The sequence below is a fragment of the Puntigrus tetrazona genome, chromosome 19, assembly GCF_018831695.1.
Source record: "Puntigrus tetrazona isolate hp1 chromosome 19, ASM1883169v1, whole genome shotgun sequence".
Taxonomy (NCBI): Eukaryota; Metazoa; Chordata; class Actinopteri; order Cypriniformes; family Cyprinidae; genus Puntigrus; species Puntigrus tetrazona.
In genome coordinates this window covers 15,166,569-15,181,613 of record NC_056717.1, presented here as the reverse complement: position 1 = coordinate 15,181,613, position 15,045 = coordinate 15,166,569, and the positions used below count along the sequence as shown (strand labels likewise).

The following is a 15,045-nucleotide window of genomic DNA, read 5'->3' as shown; positions in this document are numbered from 1 at the left end:
ATACACACACAAACAAAGTAGGCCTCAGTGATTTCATAATGACAGCTAAAGCACTGATCCCTACCATTGTTTCTAGGTCATCCAAAAATATGCATATAAAACAAACAGAACATGCGTGCAGGGCAAAATGAGGGTGCGCTTATAGGGCTAGTTGTATAACAGATGGAAGAACAAATCTGTAAAACAAATGACGGTGGGGGACACAGAGATCACACACAATGGGTCACCAGAACTGAGCCTGGGGGCCAAACGGGATCTGTGAAGATGCTGATGGGATTTCATTTGTGAAACGTGTGAGAAATGATTCTGTATGAGACTGTGTGACAGAGCATTGAGTTTTCCAGTGGGGGAAAAAATCTGAATTTATACTCTTTTTGTACTATTTGCCCTCTTCCTGTTTTCTATGAATGGTTCTTGTCTGAAATTTCATACTGTTGCTGAAACGGATTCCCGTGGGCCCACCACCTGCAGGAGGGACCGTAAGGGGCCGGTGCCTTGTGGTTTGGGTGGCAGTCGAAGGCGGGGACCTCGACAACCCAACCCCTGGACTCAGAACCTAGTTCTAGGGACATGGAACGTCACCTCTCTGGGGGGGAAGGAGCCTGAGTTGTTGCGGGAGGTCGAGAGATACCGGCTAGAGATAGTCGGGCTCACCTCCACGCACTGCTTGGGCTCTGGAACCCATCTCCTCGAAAGGGGCTGGACTCTTCACTACTCTGGTGTTGCCCACAGTGAGAGGCGGCAGGCTGGTGTGGGCTTGCTCATAGCTCCCCAGCTTAGCCGCCATGTGTTGGAGTTTAACCCGGTGGACGGAGGGTCGCCTCCCGCGACTCCGGGTTGGGGGAGGACTCTCACTGTCATTTGTGCCTACGGGCCGAATGGCAGTGTAGAGTACCCGGCCTTCTTGGAGTCCCTGGGAGGGGTGCTGGAAAGTGCTCCAACCGGGGACTCTATCGTCCTGCTGGGGGACTTCAACGCTCACGTTGGTGATGCTAGTGACACCTGGAGGGGCGTGATTGGGAGGAACGGCCCCCCCGATCTAAACCTGAGTGGTGTTCTGTTGTTGGAATTCTGTGCTAGTCACGGTCTGTCCATAACGAACACCATGTTCAAGCATAAGGGTGTCCACCAGTACACGTGGCATCAGGACACCCTAGGCCGAGAGGTCGATGATCGACTTTGTGGTTGTATCATCTGATCTCCGGCTGCATGTCTTGGACACTCGGGTGAAGAGAGGGGCGGAGCTGTCAACTGATCACCACCTGGTGGTGAGTTGGATTCGTTGGCGGGGGAGGAGGCCAGACAGACTTGGCAGACCTAAACGCACTGTGAGGGTCTGTTGGGAACGTTGGCAGAGACCCCTGTCAGGGAGATCTTCAACTCCGCCTCCGGCAGAGCTTTGACCGATTCCGAGGGAGGCTGGAGACATTGAGTCCGAGTGGACTATGTTCTCTACCTCTTTGGTCGACGCAGCCGTCCGTAGCTGTGGCCGTAAAGTCTCCGGTGCATGTCGTGGCGGCAACCCCCGAACCCGATGGTGGACATCGGAAGTAAGGGATGCCGTCAAGCTGAAGAAGGAGTCCTATCGGGCCTGGTTGGCTCATGGGACTCCTGATGCAGCTGACAGGTACCGTGGGCCAAGCGGACCGCTGCCCGGTGGTTGTGCAGGCAAAACTCGGGTCTGGGAGGAGTTCGGGGAGGCCATGGAAAATGACTATCGGACGGCCTCAAAGAGGTTCTGGCAAACCGTCCGACGCCTCAGAAAAGGGAAGCAGTGCCCTGCCAACACCGTGTATACAGTGCTGGTGGGAACCTGCTAACCTCGACTGGGGATATTGTCGGGCGGTGGAAGGAATACTTTGAGGACCTCCTCAATCCCGCCAACACGTCTTCCACTGAGGAGCAGAGGCCGGGGACCCGGGGGGGGACTCGACCATCACCCTGGCTGAGGTCACTGAGGTTGTTGAGAAGCTCCTCGGTGGCAAGGCACCAGGGGTGGACGAGATCCGCCCGGAGTACCTCAGGTCTCTGGATGTTGTAGGGCTGTCTTGGCTGACACGCCTCTGCAGCATCGCGTGGACGCGGGGACAGTGCCTCTGGACTGGCAGACCGGGGTGGTGGTTCCTCTTTTTAAGAAGGGGGACCGGAGGGTGTGCACCAACTATAGGGGATCACACTTCTCAGCCTCCTGGGAAAGTCTATGCCAGGGTACTGGAGAGGAGAATCCGTCCGATAGTTGAACCTCAGCTTCAAGAGGAACAATGCGGGTTTCGTCCCTGGACGTGGAACACTGGACCAGCTCTATACCCTCTTCAGGATGCTGGAGGGTTCCTGGGAGTTTGCCCAACCAGTCCACATGTGTTTTGTGGATTTGGAGAAGGCATTCGACCGGGTTCCTCGTGGTGTCCTGTGGGGGTGCTCTGGGAATATGGGGTAAGGGGCCTTTTGCTAAGGGCTGTCCAATCCCTGTATGATCAGAGCAGGAGCTTGGTTCGCATTGCCAGCATTAAGTCAGACTTGTTCCCAGTGCATGTTGGACTCCGACAGGGCTGCCCTTTGTCACCGGTCCTGTTCATTATTTTTATGGACAGGATTTCTAGGCGCAGCCGGGGGCCGGAGGGGGTCTGGTTTGGTGACCACAGAATAGCTTCTCTGCTTTTTGCTGATGATGTTGTTCTGTTGGCTACATCTGGCCAAGACCTACAGTGTGCGCTGGGGCGGTTTGCAGCTGAGTGTGAAGCGGCTGGGATGAGAATCAGCACCTCCAAGTCTGAGGCCATGGTCCTCAGTCGGACAAGGGTGGCTTGCCCCCTTCAGGTTGGTGGGGAGCTCCTGCCCCAGGTGGAGGAGTTTAAGTATCTTGGGGTCTTGTTCACGAGTGAGGGAAGGATGGAACGAGATCGACAGACGGATCGGTGCAGCTTCTGCAGTAATGCGGTCGCTGTACTGGTCTGTCATGGTGAAGAAGGAGCTGAGCCGCAAGGCTAAGCTCTCGATTTATCGGTCGATCTTCGTTCCTACTTCACCTATGGTCATGAGCTTTGGGTCATGACCGAAAGGATGAGATCTCGGATACAAGCGGCCGAAATGAGTTTCCTCCGTAGGGTGGCTGGGCGCCCCTTAGAGATAGGGTGAGGAGTTCAGTCACTCGGGAGGAGCTCGGAGTAGACCCGCTGCTCCTCCACATCGAGAGAGGCCAGCTGAGGTGGCTCGGGCATCTGTTCCGGATGCCTCCAGGGCGCCTCCCAAGGGAGGTGTTCCGGGCATGTCCCACCGGGAGGAGGCCCCGGGGAAGACCTAGGACACGCTGGAGGGACTATGTCTCTCGGCTGGCCTGGGAGCGCCTCGGTGTTCCCCCGGAAGAGCTGGAGGAAGTGTCTGGGGAGAGGGGAGTCTGGGCGTCCCTGCTTAGACTGTTGCCCCCGCGACCCGGCCCCGGATAAGCGGAAGAAGAAGAAGAAGAAGAAATTTCATACTGTTGCTGAAACGGATTTGTGGGATTCCCTAAATTCTTCCTTGAACTGAGAACATGTGGCCTGGTTTTTCCATAAAAAAACAAGATTGAGTTATATAGCCCAGACAAAACATAATTTTGTGCGTTTCCATTCATTTTCTTTTCAATTAATATGCTGGTCTTTTAAGAGTCTATGGACCTAAAGCCAGCAATTAATGCTGATCAACTTAAAGCTTGTCTGTCCTTGGAGCAGCACATAAAAAGTACACAATAACACTGAATGAAAATACACCCAATCTATATGTTGTCTTGGTTATAGGTCTATATACATATACATACACTATATACAAATTATTGTCCCTTTCTGGAATTCTTTGTTTAATCTACTCTATCATGCATAATCTAGTTTATATAATGTTTTAAAATAGATTCTAATTAAATGTTTAATTGAATAGGCCCTGTATCATCACGTTTATGGTGTAAGTATTATTCAACAACAACGAAATTAATATTTATCATATGCAACGTACAACACGTAAACAAATCACGTGTCTCTTCCATGCATCCTTACGGCAATCCTACTTCTGCATGTATCCATCCTGGCATAATGAGCATATTTGCATGTTAAATATAGTTCAGGGTATAAGAGGTTAACAATGACATGCAAATCTAAGCTTCATATACTGTACAGATACGCTGTAAGACTTGGCACAAACCAGCTCAAAAGTGTATGAAGCTCGCCAGTGTTCATTGTTTCAGCAGATTTAATGCCTCAGCTGCACTACTGCTCTGCACAGATGCTCATTACTCACCAAACTACTGCTTCTCTGACATGCTTACACACACACTCACACACATCACATGCATGCACGCACACACATGAATATTAATGTATGTGAAACAGAACACTAACATCTGGCTAGAGTTTAGAAAGGTTCGAGGGAAAACGACAAAGAAAGAGAGATAACTGGGCATTACCAGCACTGTACAGCTGTTTTTTTTAATGAATTAATTAGATTATTGGGCTTTTTGCCACTTTTTCTTTTTTAAATAAATAAAGACAGAGAAAAAGGAGACAAATATGCTCTAACACGCACCTGCTTTTCCCACTTCCAGTGTAAAAATACTGAATAATATATCAATATTATAAGCAATAAAAAGCAGCGCACAATAGCGTTGTCACAGTCCCAAAATTTCTGTATTCAGGACAGATACCAGTAAAAATCCAAGATTCTCTGTACCTATTTCAGTACCAAAGCAAAAACATGCTGATAAACAAACCACTATTTTTTTTATTTCAGGTCAAGAAATATTGTCTGAATATTTCTTAAAAAATATAAAAAAGTTTTTGTAATTTTGTAAACAGTAGTAGTATCACATGCATTGCACTAATGTAATAGTCTAATAGTAATATATTTTTGGGACAATATCTAAACTGAACTTTTATTTTGACGGGTTGCCGTAAATATGCTGCTGGTTTTACTCAAATGAAAAAGTAAAGTGCTCGTGAACTGACTCTCCGAGCAGTTCTGGAGATGTTGTTTATGCATTTATGTGCTCATTGAGATGGCAGATGCTGAAATCACCGCGAGCGTCACACGTGCTTGTGTAGTAAACCAAAATGCAGAACACAGGCCTACAGGATTCAAATTTTAATTGACTTTTGCAGCTCATTATTTACAGATACTAGTTTATATCGTGAACTGTAAATACTGTAAATTACCACTGGTACTTAAAGAAACCTGTTACCATGACATTTACATTTTAGTCTTTGACAACACTAGCACACAAGTAACTTAACATGTTATTTGTAAAAAAAAGTAACGGCATATGCTCTGCAATGTTCTTGCATAGCGGTGCCATGGCATCTTTCTTTGTTCAAAGACTGGTAATGCCCTTCCCCCTCTTATCATCACAGAGGGCGTCTGAAACATGCTAATGGACTAGAGCATTAGGCTGGCTGGTGTAAAGGCACGTACATGGACTTAGACGTTAATGCAGTGCCACTTTATATGTCCCTAATCTCTCTTTATCACTGATCACTCTATTTTCCACTCAGTTTTTTTTTCCTTTCTCTCCACCTAAGCTCTCAGTCTGTGACAAGCTATATCCATTACCACCTTCAGAAACAAACCCGACAGTCCAATTGATTTGTGGAATGGATTCACATGTATGCGCTGGAAACACAATGTGATACTCACACTGGAAGTAGAGTTCCTCATCGCCTCCTGGCTGGCTTTACTGTAGCCACACTGTCTGCGAGGAAGAAAAAACAACAACAACAACAAAATGACAAGTCATTAAAAACAAAGCATAAAAGACTATAAAACAACTTGCGCTGAAGAAAATAAAAGTTCAGCACACGGCCGCTACCGGCTGTAAGGAAATGACAAACGGCACTTAAAATGACAACTTGTATTAAAGTTATTTACTTAACATGACTGTACTGCCGTCTAAACAAAAATGTAACTTAGTGAACTTGCTTGAGATGATAATTTTGTGTTTCCCTGTAAATTAAAAATCGCTTATTATTTTTCATCATCAAAATTGTTTGTTTAAAGAAGTAGTTCACCCAATGCTGAACAATCTGTCAATATATATGACTTTCATTAGAAATGTTTAAATGCTTTATTCCATAAAAAAACAAAAGTGGTCAGTATAATTCATTAACTACATTTTAAGTGTTTTGAAGTTATATAATAGGTCTTGATTTATAAATAATTGTTCAATCTGATTCATTATCATCATTATGACAGGTTTTGTTACTATGATTGTGCTACATTTTCAGTGAATAACAACTTTGATCTTTTCTTTATACAATCATATCGCATCAGAAGACCAAACCATCGTCATATGGATCCCTTTTATGGTGCTTTCTGAGTCGTTCACATTAATTACACTGAGAAGTAAGTAGCGCTACTTTTCATTTTTGGGTGAACTATCCCTTTAAGACAAAAAAAAAAAAAGTACATTGGTTTTCAGTTTAAATTATTCTTTTAAAAGTATGCGTGAGGTTTTATCTCAGGTTTTTAGTTCACGGTGAGTAAATGTAGAGATTTCTGGTGAACCGCTGCTCTGACATAGTCATAGCGTGAGTGTGAGAAGAATCAGGCCGCCGCAGGATCTGATGGCATTTGGGCGATTTTACGTCGTGGATTAGTGTGACACGGAGACATTGGGGAAAGACATGCACCACGGGAGGGATTAGAGAATAGAGACACACACACACGCACAGCAGGGGTGGAAAAGCACTCAATAGGAGACGCTGACAAGGTTTTGGAGACTTCATGTTATTTGCTAGAGCAGGTGCTGTTGTTTCAGTAAAAAGAGGACGCACACCAAACAGACTTTCAACTTTTATGAGTGTGTGCTGGCAGGCATCTGATTGCAACATTCACAAACTACTCTAAAAAGGTGAGTTAAACGGACAGAGAAAGACACATGCAGGTAGAAGAGACTACACAAAGACTGCTGGGATTGGAGCTCTCCGACCATGTTTACACCTCACATCTTTTGGACGGTGATTTAAAAAAGGTGTAAACGGGGTCCAAAATATTTTTGTGATGCTCAAAGCAATGCAAATTGATACTCTCAGGAATCGACTCTCAGGAATTGCATGAACTGATGACAAAAATATACCTTTAATGTAATGTAAGCTGCTTTGGATAAAAGCATTTACCAAGTGCGTAAAAAAATAAATGATATAATGCATAATAATAATAATATTTATTATTATTATTATTATTATTATTATTATTATTACATAATTGTTTATCACCTTTCCTGAGCTTTAAGTAAAATAAATAAATAAATGTAAACCTTCGATGCAATTAAATTCACTTCGCATGTGGTGCTGTTTTTATTAAAATAAAATATTAATCTAATCAAATAATAAAATAATTATAATATTATCAAATTATTTAATTAACACAAATGTTATGAATTTTTTAATAATATTCAATTATATGTCACGTTCCTAAATATCAAGGCTTTAAACAGTAGTTCATCCTGATTGGCCAGCAAAGCCATCTAGCTAGTGATCATCCCCTTGTAACAAAAAGAGCTTTTAACTTTCCTCCGAGTGGCTTTAAAAGAAAACATTTGATCGGATTTAATGGAAAAGTCCCATACAAAGCCCTCAAAACATCTCTGTTATGCCTGACATCAACAGATCACGTTCATCACACAAAAGTTGCATTTGTTGACTTCCTCTCAAAACAACAGAACGGTCATGCAATCAGTCTCAGCTGACCACCTGTTAAGGATGTTAAGAGCAGGTGTAAACACGGCCTCTGTTAGGAAATGGAGTGGCGAGTCGGACGGGACAAACGAGAGGAAGGAAGGTGAAGAGAAAAGCAGCAGCGAGGGAGGAGGGTAGTGGAGAAACGCAGGCATGCCTGTACCTGGGAGACAGCTGCGTGGAGGAGGAAGAGGAGGAGGAGGAAGAGTAGAGAAGGAGGTAGAGAGCAGCACCACACGAGTAGGAGCTACATTGGAGGGTCTGGAGAAGCCACTAAAGGGAGAGAGGGAGGAAGGGCCTGAGAGTAGTCTTCTCACTATTGTCATCGCAGGAAGTAACTCACTAATGTGATGACATCACTTCCTATCACGCCACTTGACTTGACCTACTTACAAGGAATTATAGTAACACTTACTTAAAGATTAACATTCTATTATCATCTTTAACCCTCATGTTATTTCAAACTGATGTTAGGGCGAGTAAACAATGACAAAATGTCAGTTTTCATCTTTTCTCTGACAGAAATACTTGGACAAATAGCCTTCAAAACCAACGAAAGGTAAAAAAGAGAGAGCATTTTCCCTTTCTTTCATAGCTTTGCATGAGAGCTATTATAATGATCTGCATCAAAAGACAAGGAGAGGAGAGGAGGGGTGAAGAGAGGAGTGAAGGTGACTGGAAAGTGAAAGGAGTGACAGAAAGAAGCGACCGCAGAGAAGAACATGTGTGTGTGTGTGAAAATACTCTTAGCGGGAGATTCTTAATGTAATGACTCGAAAAGCAAATATAAAATCAAACAGATTTAAAACAAATTTAAGCATAAATTACTGGAATAGTTGAAGTTAATTGGACTGCAAGGACATTTTTACAGAAACTGTATTGAAAATATAACCAATAAATAACCATTTTTATTTCTATGATGATGAAAGCTAGATAACACAACCGAATACAGCACAGACTTGTGCCTATACGCTTTTTTTTAGTAGCCTTGGGTCTACAAGTAGGCTATTTTCCTTTATTCCCCCAGGGATTAAAAAAGTATGCTATACAGTTACAAGCTATTACAAATTTGATTTAAAGCAAAAGAACAGCTGAAAAAACTACTAATGTGTTTTATGTTTATTGCAAAATATGCATATAAATATAGGCAAAAAGTAGTTTGAGAGAACAGGGAGTAAAAATGATTTGCTTGTTTTAATTCTCTGTTTGCAGAATCAGTTTTTAATAATAATAAGTTGAAATACTGTGGGCTAATGGCTTCAAAAAAAAGCATTTACCATCAATCAACAATAACTCATAACTCATTTACTCATAACTCACTTAAAGGGTTACTAAATTACAAAATGTCAATTTTATCATTAATCACATCCATGTCATTCCGAACCCGTAAAAGCTTTGTTCGTCTTCGGAACACAACTTTAAGATATTTTGGAGGAAAACTGGAAGACTTTTGGAGAGTTTCTTCCATCTTCTATGTCCGCTGCACCACACGGATATGCTGTTTTTGTTGAAATCAAAGCGTAAATATATGACACAGAGCAGCGTACACAGGTTACTCCCCAAAGCGACGCGATGGTGCGGTGCTAAATTGTTGAAGTCATCAAAAGTTGTTATTTTGTTATTCTTTCCAAACAAAAAGTATTCTCATTGCTTCATAACGTTACATAAATAGTAAATAGGTCAGCCCTGGTTTTACAGTTCTGGAATGACATGCGGTAAGTGATTAATGAAAATTCTCATTTTGGGGTCAAGTATTCCATTAAGTCCCATTAAGTTAAAATCAATCCCCCTAAAGAGAAACCCGAATAGGATTTTAACATCCAGATCCTAGCTGTCCCCAACTTCACATATTTTTTTCAAATTCTATTTCTTTTAGTAAAACAGTAAGCAGTGAGCTAAACACAGTCACAAACACACGCCCACTGGCTTGGACGATGCAAGTATATTAAATGTACATAAAGGGGCGGATGAAAGGCTGTCCACAAATACCAATAATCCGCTGACCGTGTGTGTACGCATGTCAGTAAATGAGTATTATTCATAATAAAAGATGACATCCCTGAAATAGAATGACAAAAACAGGACACAGGATTCAAGGCTTTTTGGGACAAAAAAAAAAAAACCCCTGCACAAACCAATTTGATTTGACAGAAACAGTGAGTCACAGAACCTGAAAGATCTGAAAGACTGGTTTAAAACGCATGGATATTGGTACATAAAGATTTAGATATTCAAAAACGTGTGTAAACTAGGGCTATGAAACAAATCAGTTTCTTCAGATGTCAATTTTTAACGATATTACTGAGGCAAAGGGGCACTTGATGACATAAAATGCCTTCAAAAGTCAATGTGTTTTTATTTTCGTGCAGATTGACATCTTTGGCCATTTCGGTGCTTACCACTTTCTTTCGATGCACAGTTGCAGATAACACACTACTAGAGGCAAGCGCGGTTTGTGCCTAAATTCACTGAGCCATCAGCCATTTTCTGTTTGTCCAATACAATTTCACACCTGATATATGGCAACGTCTTTAATAAGACTTTCTCACACACATCATTCACCAATATAAACCTCTTTATTAGAGACTAGTCGATAAATCCGCTCTTTTCAGTGTGTAAGACTACATGCAACTGGATTCTGTGTTGATGTCTGCGCTGATGATGAAGTTTGGGGTGCAAATGAAAGAGAATGTGTGTGTGTGTGTGTGTGTGTGTGATTGACAGAGGCTCAGCCAACACTCCGTTGTGTGTGGTTGAGAATGAATGAGAACCATTTCACACCGGCTCAATATAATCCATTCTCATCAGACTGATTAATGGAGAGCTATAGGAGCGTGTGCTTTCTGTCTGCCACTCCCTCCCCTGACACTGCAGCTGCACAGAGATCCATTAGAGTATGTCACACCTGTGTTCTTGTGCGCGCATGAAATACCCAGGCACATGGAATCTGTGCATGCTACACTCGGCAGGAAGAGCCAATGAATTCTGCAGAATTTTAACAACCATCATGTAGGACCTGTATGCATCCTTCGTTCCTTTCATTTTTGTTTGTGAAATGATTCCCTATAAGATTGCACTTCAATTTAGCACGTTTACATTTTACATCAAAAGTCAGATTTTGTCTCGTTGCTTTTTTTAATGTTTACAATGTAAAAATAGTACGAATAATCTCTAAGTAGTAATATTTTGAAAATAAACTCAAATATTGCATTACAATAATTTCATGATGAAATTAAATGATGCTATCAAAGCCATTATCAAAAGATTGCATAATTGCAAAAATATAAATTGCAATATTACAAGATAATTACAAGAATATTACAATTAAAGCAGTAGTAATATGAAAAAGTCTAAACTATAGTCATGAAGTGAAAGTTGAAATTTCGTGAAATCAACAACAATAATAATAAAAAAACAATGACAACAAAAAATGAGTAATATTTTAAAAAGTCAAAATAACACCAGAGATAAAAGTCATTATATTTTTTGAACTGCCAATAGAGCCGTATATTACAAGTGGTAATATTAAGTAAAAAAAGTCATCACGAGATGAAAGTAGTAAATTAAAAAAAAATAAAAAATGATGTGTGACAATGAAATGAAAATGACAAAGTAATTTAAAACTACTTGTGTTTCAAGATTGAAGTCATTACTACGATAATCTCCTAAAACTATTAACATTTCGTTGGGCATAAACACTTATGGCACTAAAACGTAAAAGGACAGCTGAGTCAGGACATTTCTTAAACCTGCACCATCCGCATGACTACCACAACATGTATGCCAACCACTACACCACAGAGACAACTGTTCCTTTCTGCCCCACCGTGGAAGAACTTGATGACCTTGTGAAAACACACACGAGTGCTGAATTTCCTTGTGTACTGAACACACCCCCCCGTGCGTCGAGGGAGCGCTTCTGTGCATTCGGGACGGTTTTGTTGTCTGTGATCAGCAAGGAAGAGGGAGATCTGTCTAAATAACAATACAGCAGCAGAAGGCATGTCTTTCTTCATATTTCTCCACCTTCACTCCCCGCTGGGAGAGGCAGCCTTTACAAACGCACGCGCGACATGTGTACACATCTCGCAATCATGGTGAAATTGGATTGAGCGATTGCGCTGCCCGTCAAACGAGCTAACAACGGCATTGTGCCTCTCAGAAAGAAAAACGAGGCATCAAGCTCTCCCGCGGGATGACGGATGATTTTGCGCATCCGTGTATGTGAGAGATGGACTCGACTAAAAATGTGTTTTGATTCATTCTAATGGATGATTTCGCAGACCACGGAAGTAGAAAAAGTCTTTAGCTGATGCAACTGTCAGGTCGCCGTTAGGGAGCAGAAACTGAATGTGCAACCATATCCTATTTCAGTTTAAAGGGATAGCTCATCCAAAAAAACTAAAGATCCAAACATGCTCATGAACCAATGGTGTTTGACGGACCAGGTATGAGGATCGTTTTCACCGAATAATGACCGATAACCTTGAAGATTTGTTCTGTAGAGATGATTGCAGAAAGCATTTGATGGGCTAGTTTTTGTAAAACGCTTCGAAATAGCTGTTCTACCTTCTCCAGATGAGCAGTCCAACTCCAAGAGTCAGCAACATGATGAGAGCAGCCACCGAAACCACCACGATGATCACCACAGGACTCTGTTCACTGGAGGCCAGGGCCACTGCAACAACAAACACACGCAAAGACAAACAAAAGATTTGGTTAGTATTCACGATGGCACAAGCCATTATCAGTGCTCTAAAAGCACTGGAGCTTGACGAGAAGATTGATCTTTGAAGACTTTCCTTATTTATTCTGATAGGATCCTAATGGGAATACATTTTTGCGAGTTACAAAGTTACGACTTTCCTCCAAACGGTCCCACTCCATTCATCTGGACGCAGAGGAACTACTTTCAGCTGCGCAGAAACACTTTAGCTCTCAAATGGAAAGATGATCCCCAGTAAAGCAGCTGTTTATTGGTAAATAATGGAGAATAAACCCTTTTACGAGTCATTTATTTAGAATTCAAACCCTGATGGGACATTTAACGAAGGTAAACTTATTTGCACTGCTTTTTCTGTGAAATTCAATTGTCATTGAAAATCAACAAGTGAAACCAGCAGAGACAGACAAGATTACTGTCCATAAATCCAGAAATTGTGAAGAGAATTTTTAGTGTGTTACTGAATTATTTAGTTCTATGTTTGAACTATTTTTTATGCTATACAATTTACATTTACTGTGCCATTCAAAGGTCTAGGGTCTATAAGATTTTTAGATTTTTTTTAATTCTATTTTATTCACAATAAAATATTGTTTGATTGACAGCCCTAATCGTAACTCTGATATCACAATGAAGGGTGATAAAGTGAATATAATGTAATTAATATCATATCACTTTTAAATATAATTTTAAATAATTTGACTATAAAACCCGTTCAGAAAAACAAGCAAGCTCCATCTTTAACTCTTTCCCCACCAGCGATTTTTTTTAGCCTTCAGAATATTTTGTGCTATGCATATATTAACATATTATATATCAAAATGAAGAACCACGTTTCTGCTTTTAAACGAACAAACAAAAAATAACTATTTTATTCTATATTTATGTGTTCTTGTTTTATTATCACCTGAGTGCTGAATGCACCTGTAAATAATTACATGAATAATTCAAATTGCATTCGTTAAACAGAACACACACACACACACTATTAGGCTACATACATGCGTATGCATCTATATATATATATACACACACATACTGTATTTATATATAGAAAATGTACACACACACACACATTACACACACATACATATTCATATGATTATTTCTGTGTCTGTAAAGACATCTCTGTCACTGATCATTTTCAAAATGGTCAAAACGATCTACATGCATGATTTACATATATGATCTATATTATTTATGATCTACACCGTCTCTGATCCTTCCATTTATGAAGATTGTTTTTTATCTTCACTAGACCCCAGACATCCTGCAGCTCGTCTCTGGCAGGGAAGCGTTTTCACTTAATTGTCGAGATCCCTCGTCAACGGCGGGGAAAGAGTTAAGAGTTAAAGGCTTACTTTTATTTTGGGAGGCTGAGAAGTGAAAAATTTTCTACTTTCCGATTTAATCAACCATTTTGAACCTAGCGGTGCACTTCGTATTTGAGAAAACCCCCAAGCTGTTAGGAGCAAAAGCACGGTGGAGCGATATCAGACAGGATCTGGAACGAAAGTCATCCGGTCCAAATGGTTTGCAACCAGGCACCAAACACGGCAGCTTTTGTTCTGCATAATCTACAGCTGCTCAAATGCTTGTTTGTGTGCTACAGCCTGACGAGGTCACATGTGAAAGTCCTTCTAAAGTGTTCATTCAATATGAATGTGTCCTCCTAAATTAAACATGACAGCAAGCATTTGCACTTTAAAGTCATTGTTTCACTGCAAAGCCGACATATTTTGCGTACAATCGTAAAATAAACCAAAAAAATACTTTTTGCTCGTATTGCTATTAAATTAATGACACCACAAATTGCTTTCGCACGCACTCTTTCTTTTAAAACAGAGAGGCACACTCACGTTCCCCCAGCGTCTGCAGCTCCAGAGGTGTGCTGTACGCCCCGTAGTCGAGCGGAGGGGGCGACACAGCTGCCACGGGGCTGGAGGAGGAAGAGGAAGCAGACGGGGAAGATGGAGACAAAGAGGATGAGGAAGAGGAGGAGGAGGAGGAAGAAAGAGGAGAGGAAGAAAGAGAAGAAAGTGCTGGGCTGGAGCAGGTGCGGATGAGGAAGACATAGGTAGTGCCTGGTTTCAGGTTGTTGACGCTGATTCTGGTGGCAGCCGTCTTCACCGTGGAGTAACTCTGATCTTTCTGGTCCTGAAGGAACACGGAAATATGTCCATAAGTGAACTACGGAAGTCTATGGAGATGGAGATGATATGATATAACATTTCTGGAACGATACTGTCTTTCACTTTTGTCTTCACCGACACATAATCTTTCAGAAATTATTCTAAGATGCTGATTTTTATTAACAATGAGGAAAAGAGTGCTGCTTATTATTTTTTTTATGGGTGACCGTTTTTAAGGATTCTTCGATGAACTGAAAGGTAAAATACAACAGCATTCGTTTCAAAGAGAATTTTAATATTACAAATGCCTTCACTGTAACCTATGCTGAAATAATTTTAATAAGTCAAATAAATAAATACTGATAAATAACTAAATAACTAAATAAATACATTTGTTGTATTTTAAAAATTTTTGCCACAGGAAAAATGTGAGTCACGTGATAAAAAAAAAAAAAAAAAGACATACATTTTCACCGAATAAATAATGAAATGGTTT

At 41.3% G+C, this 15,045-nt stretch overlaps 1 protein-coding gene across 1 annotated transcript in view; it reads right to left on the bottom strand.

The window, feature by feature from the left end:
* LOC122323518 (ephrin type-A receptor 7) overlaps window positions 1–15,045 on the bottom strand; it is a 114,113-nt gene that overhangs the window by 10,953 nt on the left and 88,115 nt on the right. The window contains 5 exon segments of the mRNA XM_043217398.1: window positions 5,656–5,682; window positions 5,685–5,710; window positions 7,842–7,967; window positions 12,264–12,372; window positions 14,277–14,574. Of these exon segments, the coding sequence (XP_043073333.1) occupies window positions 5,656–5,682; window positions 5,685–5,710; window positions 7,842–7,967; window positions 12,264–12,372; window positions 14,277–14,574 (586 nt within the window).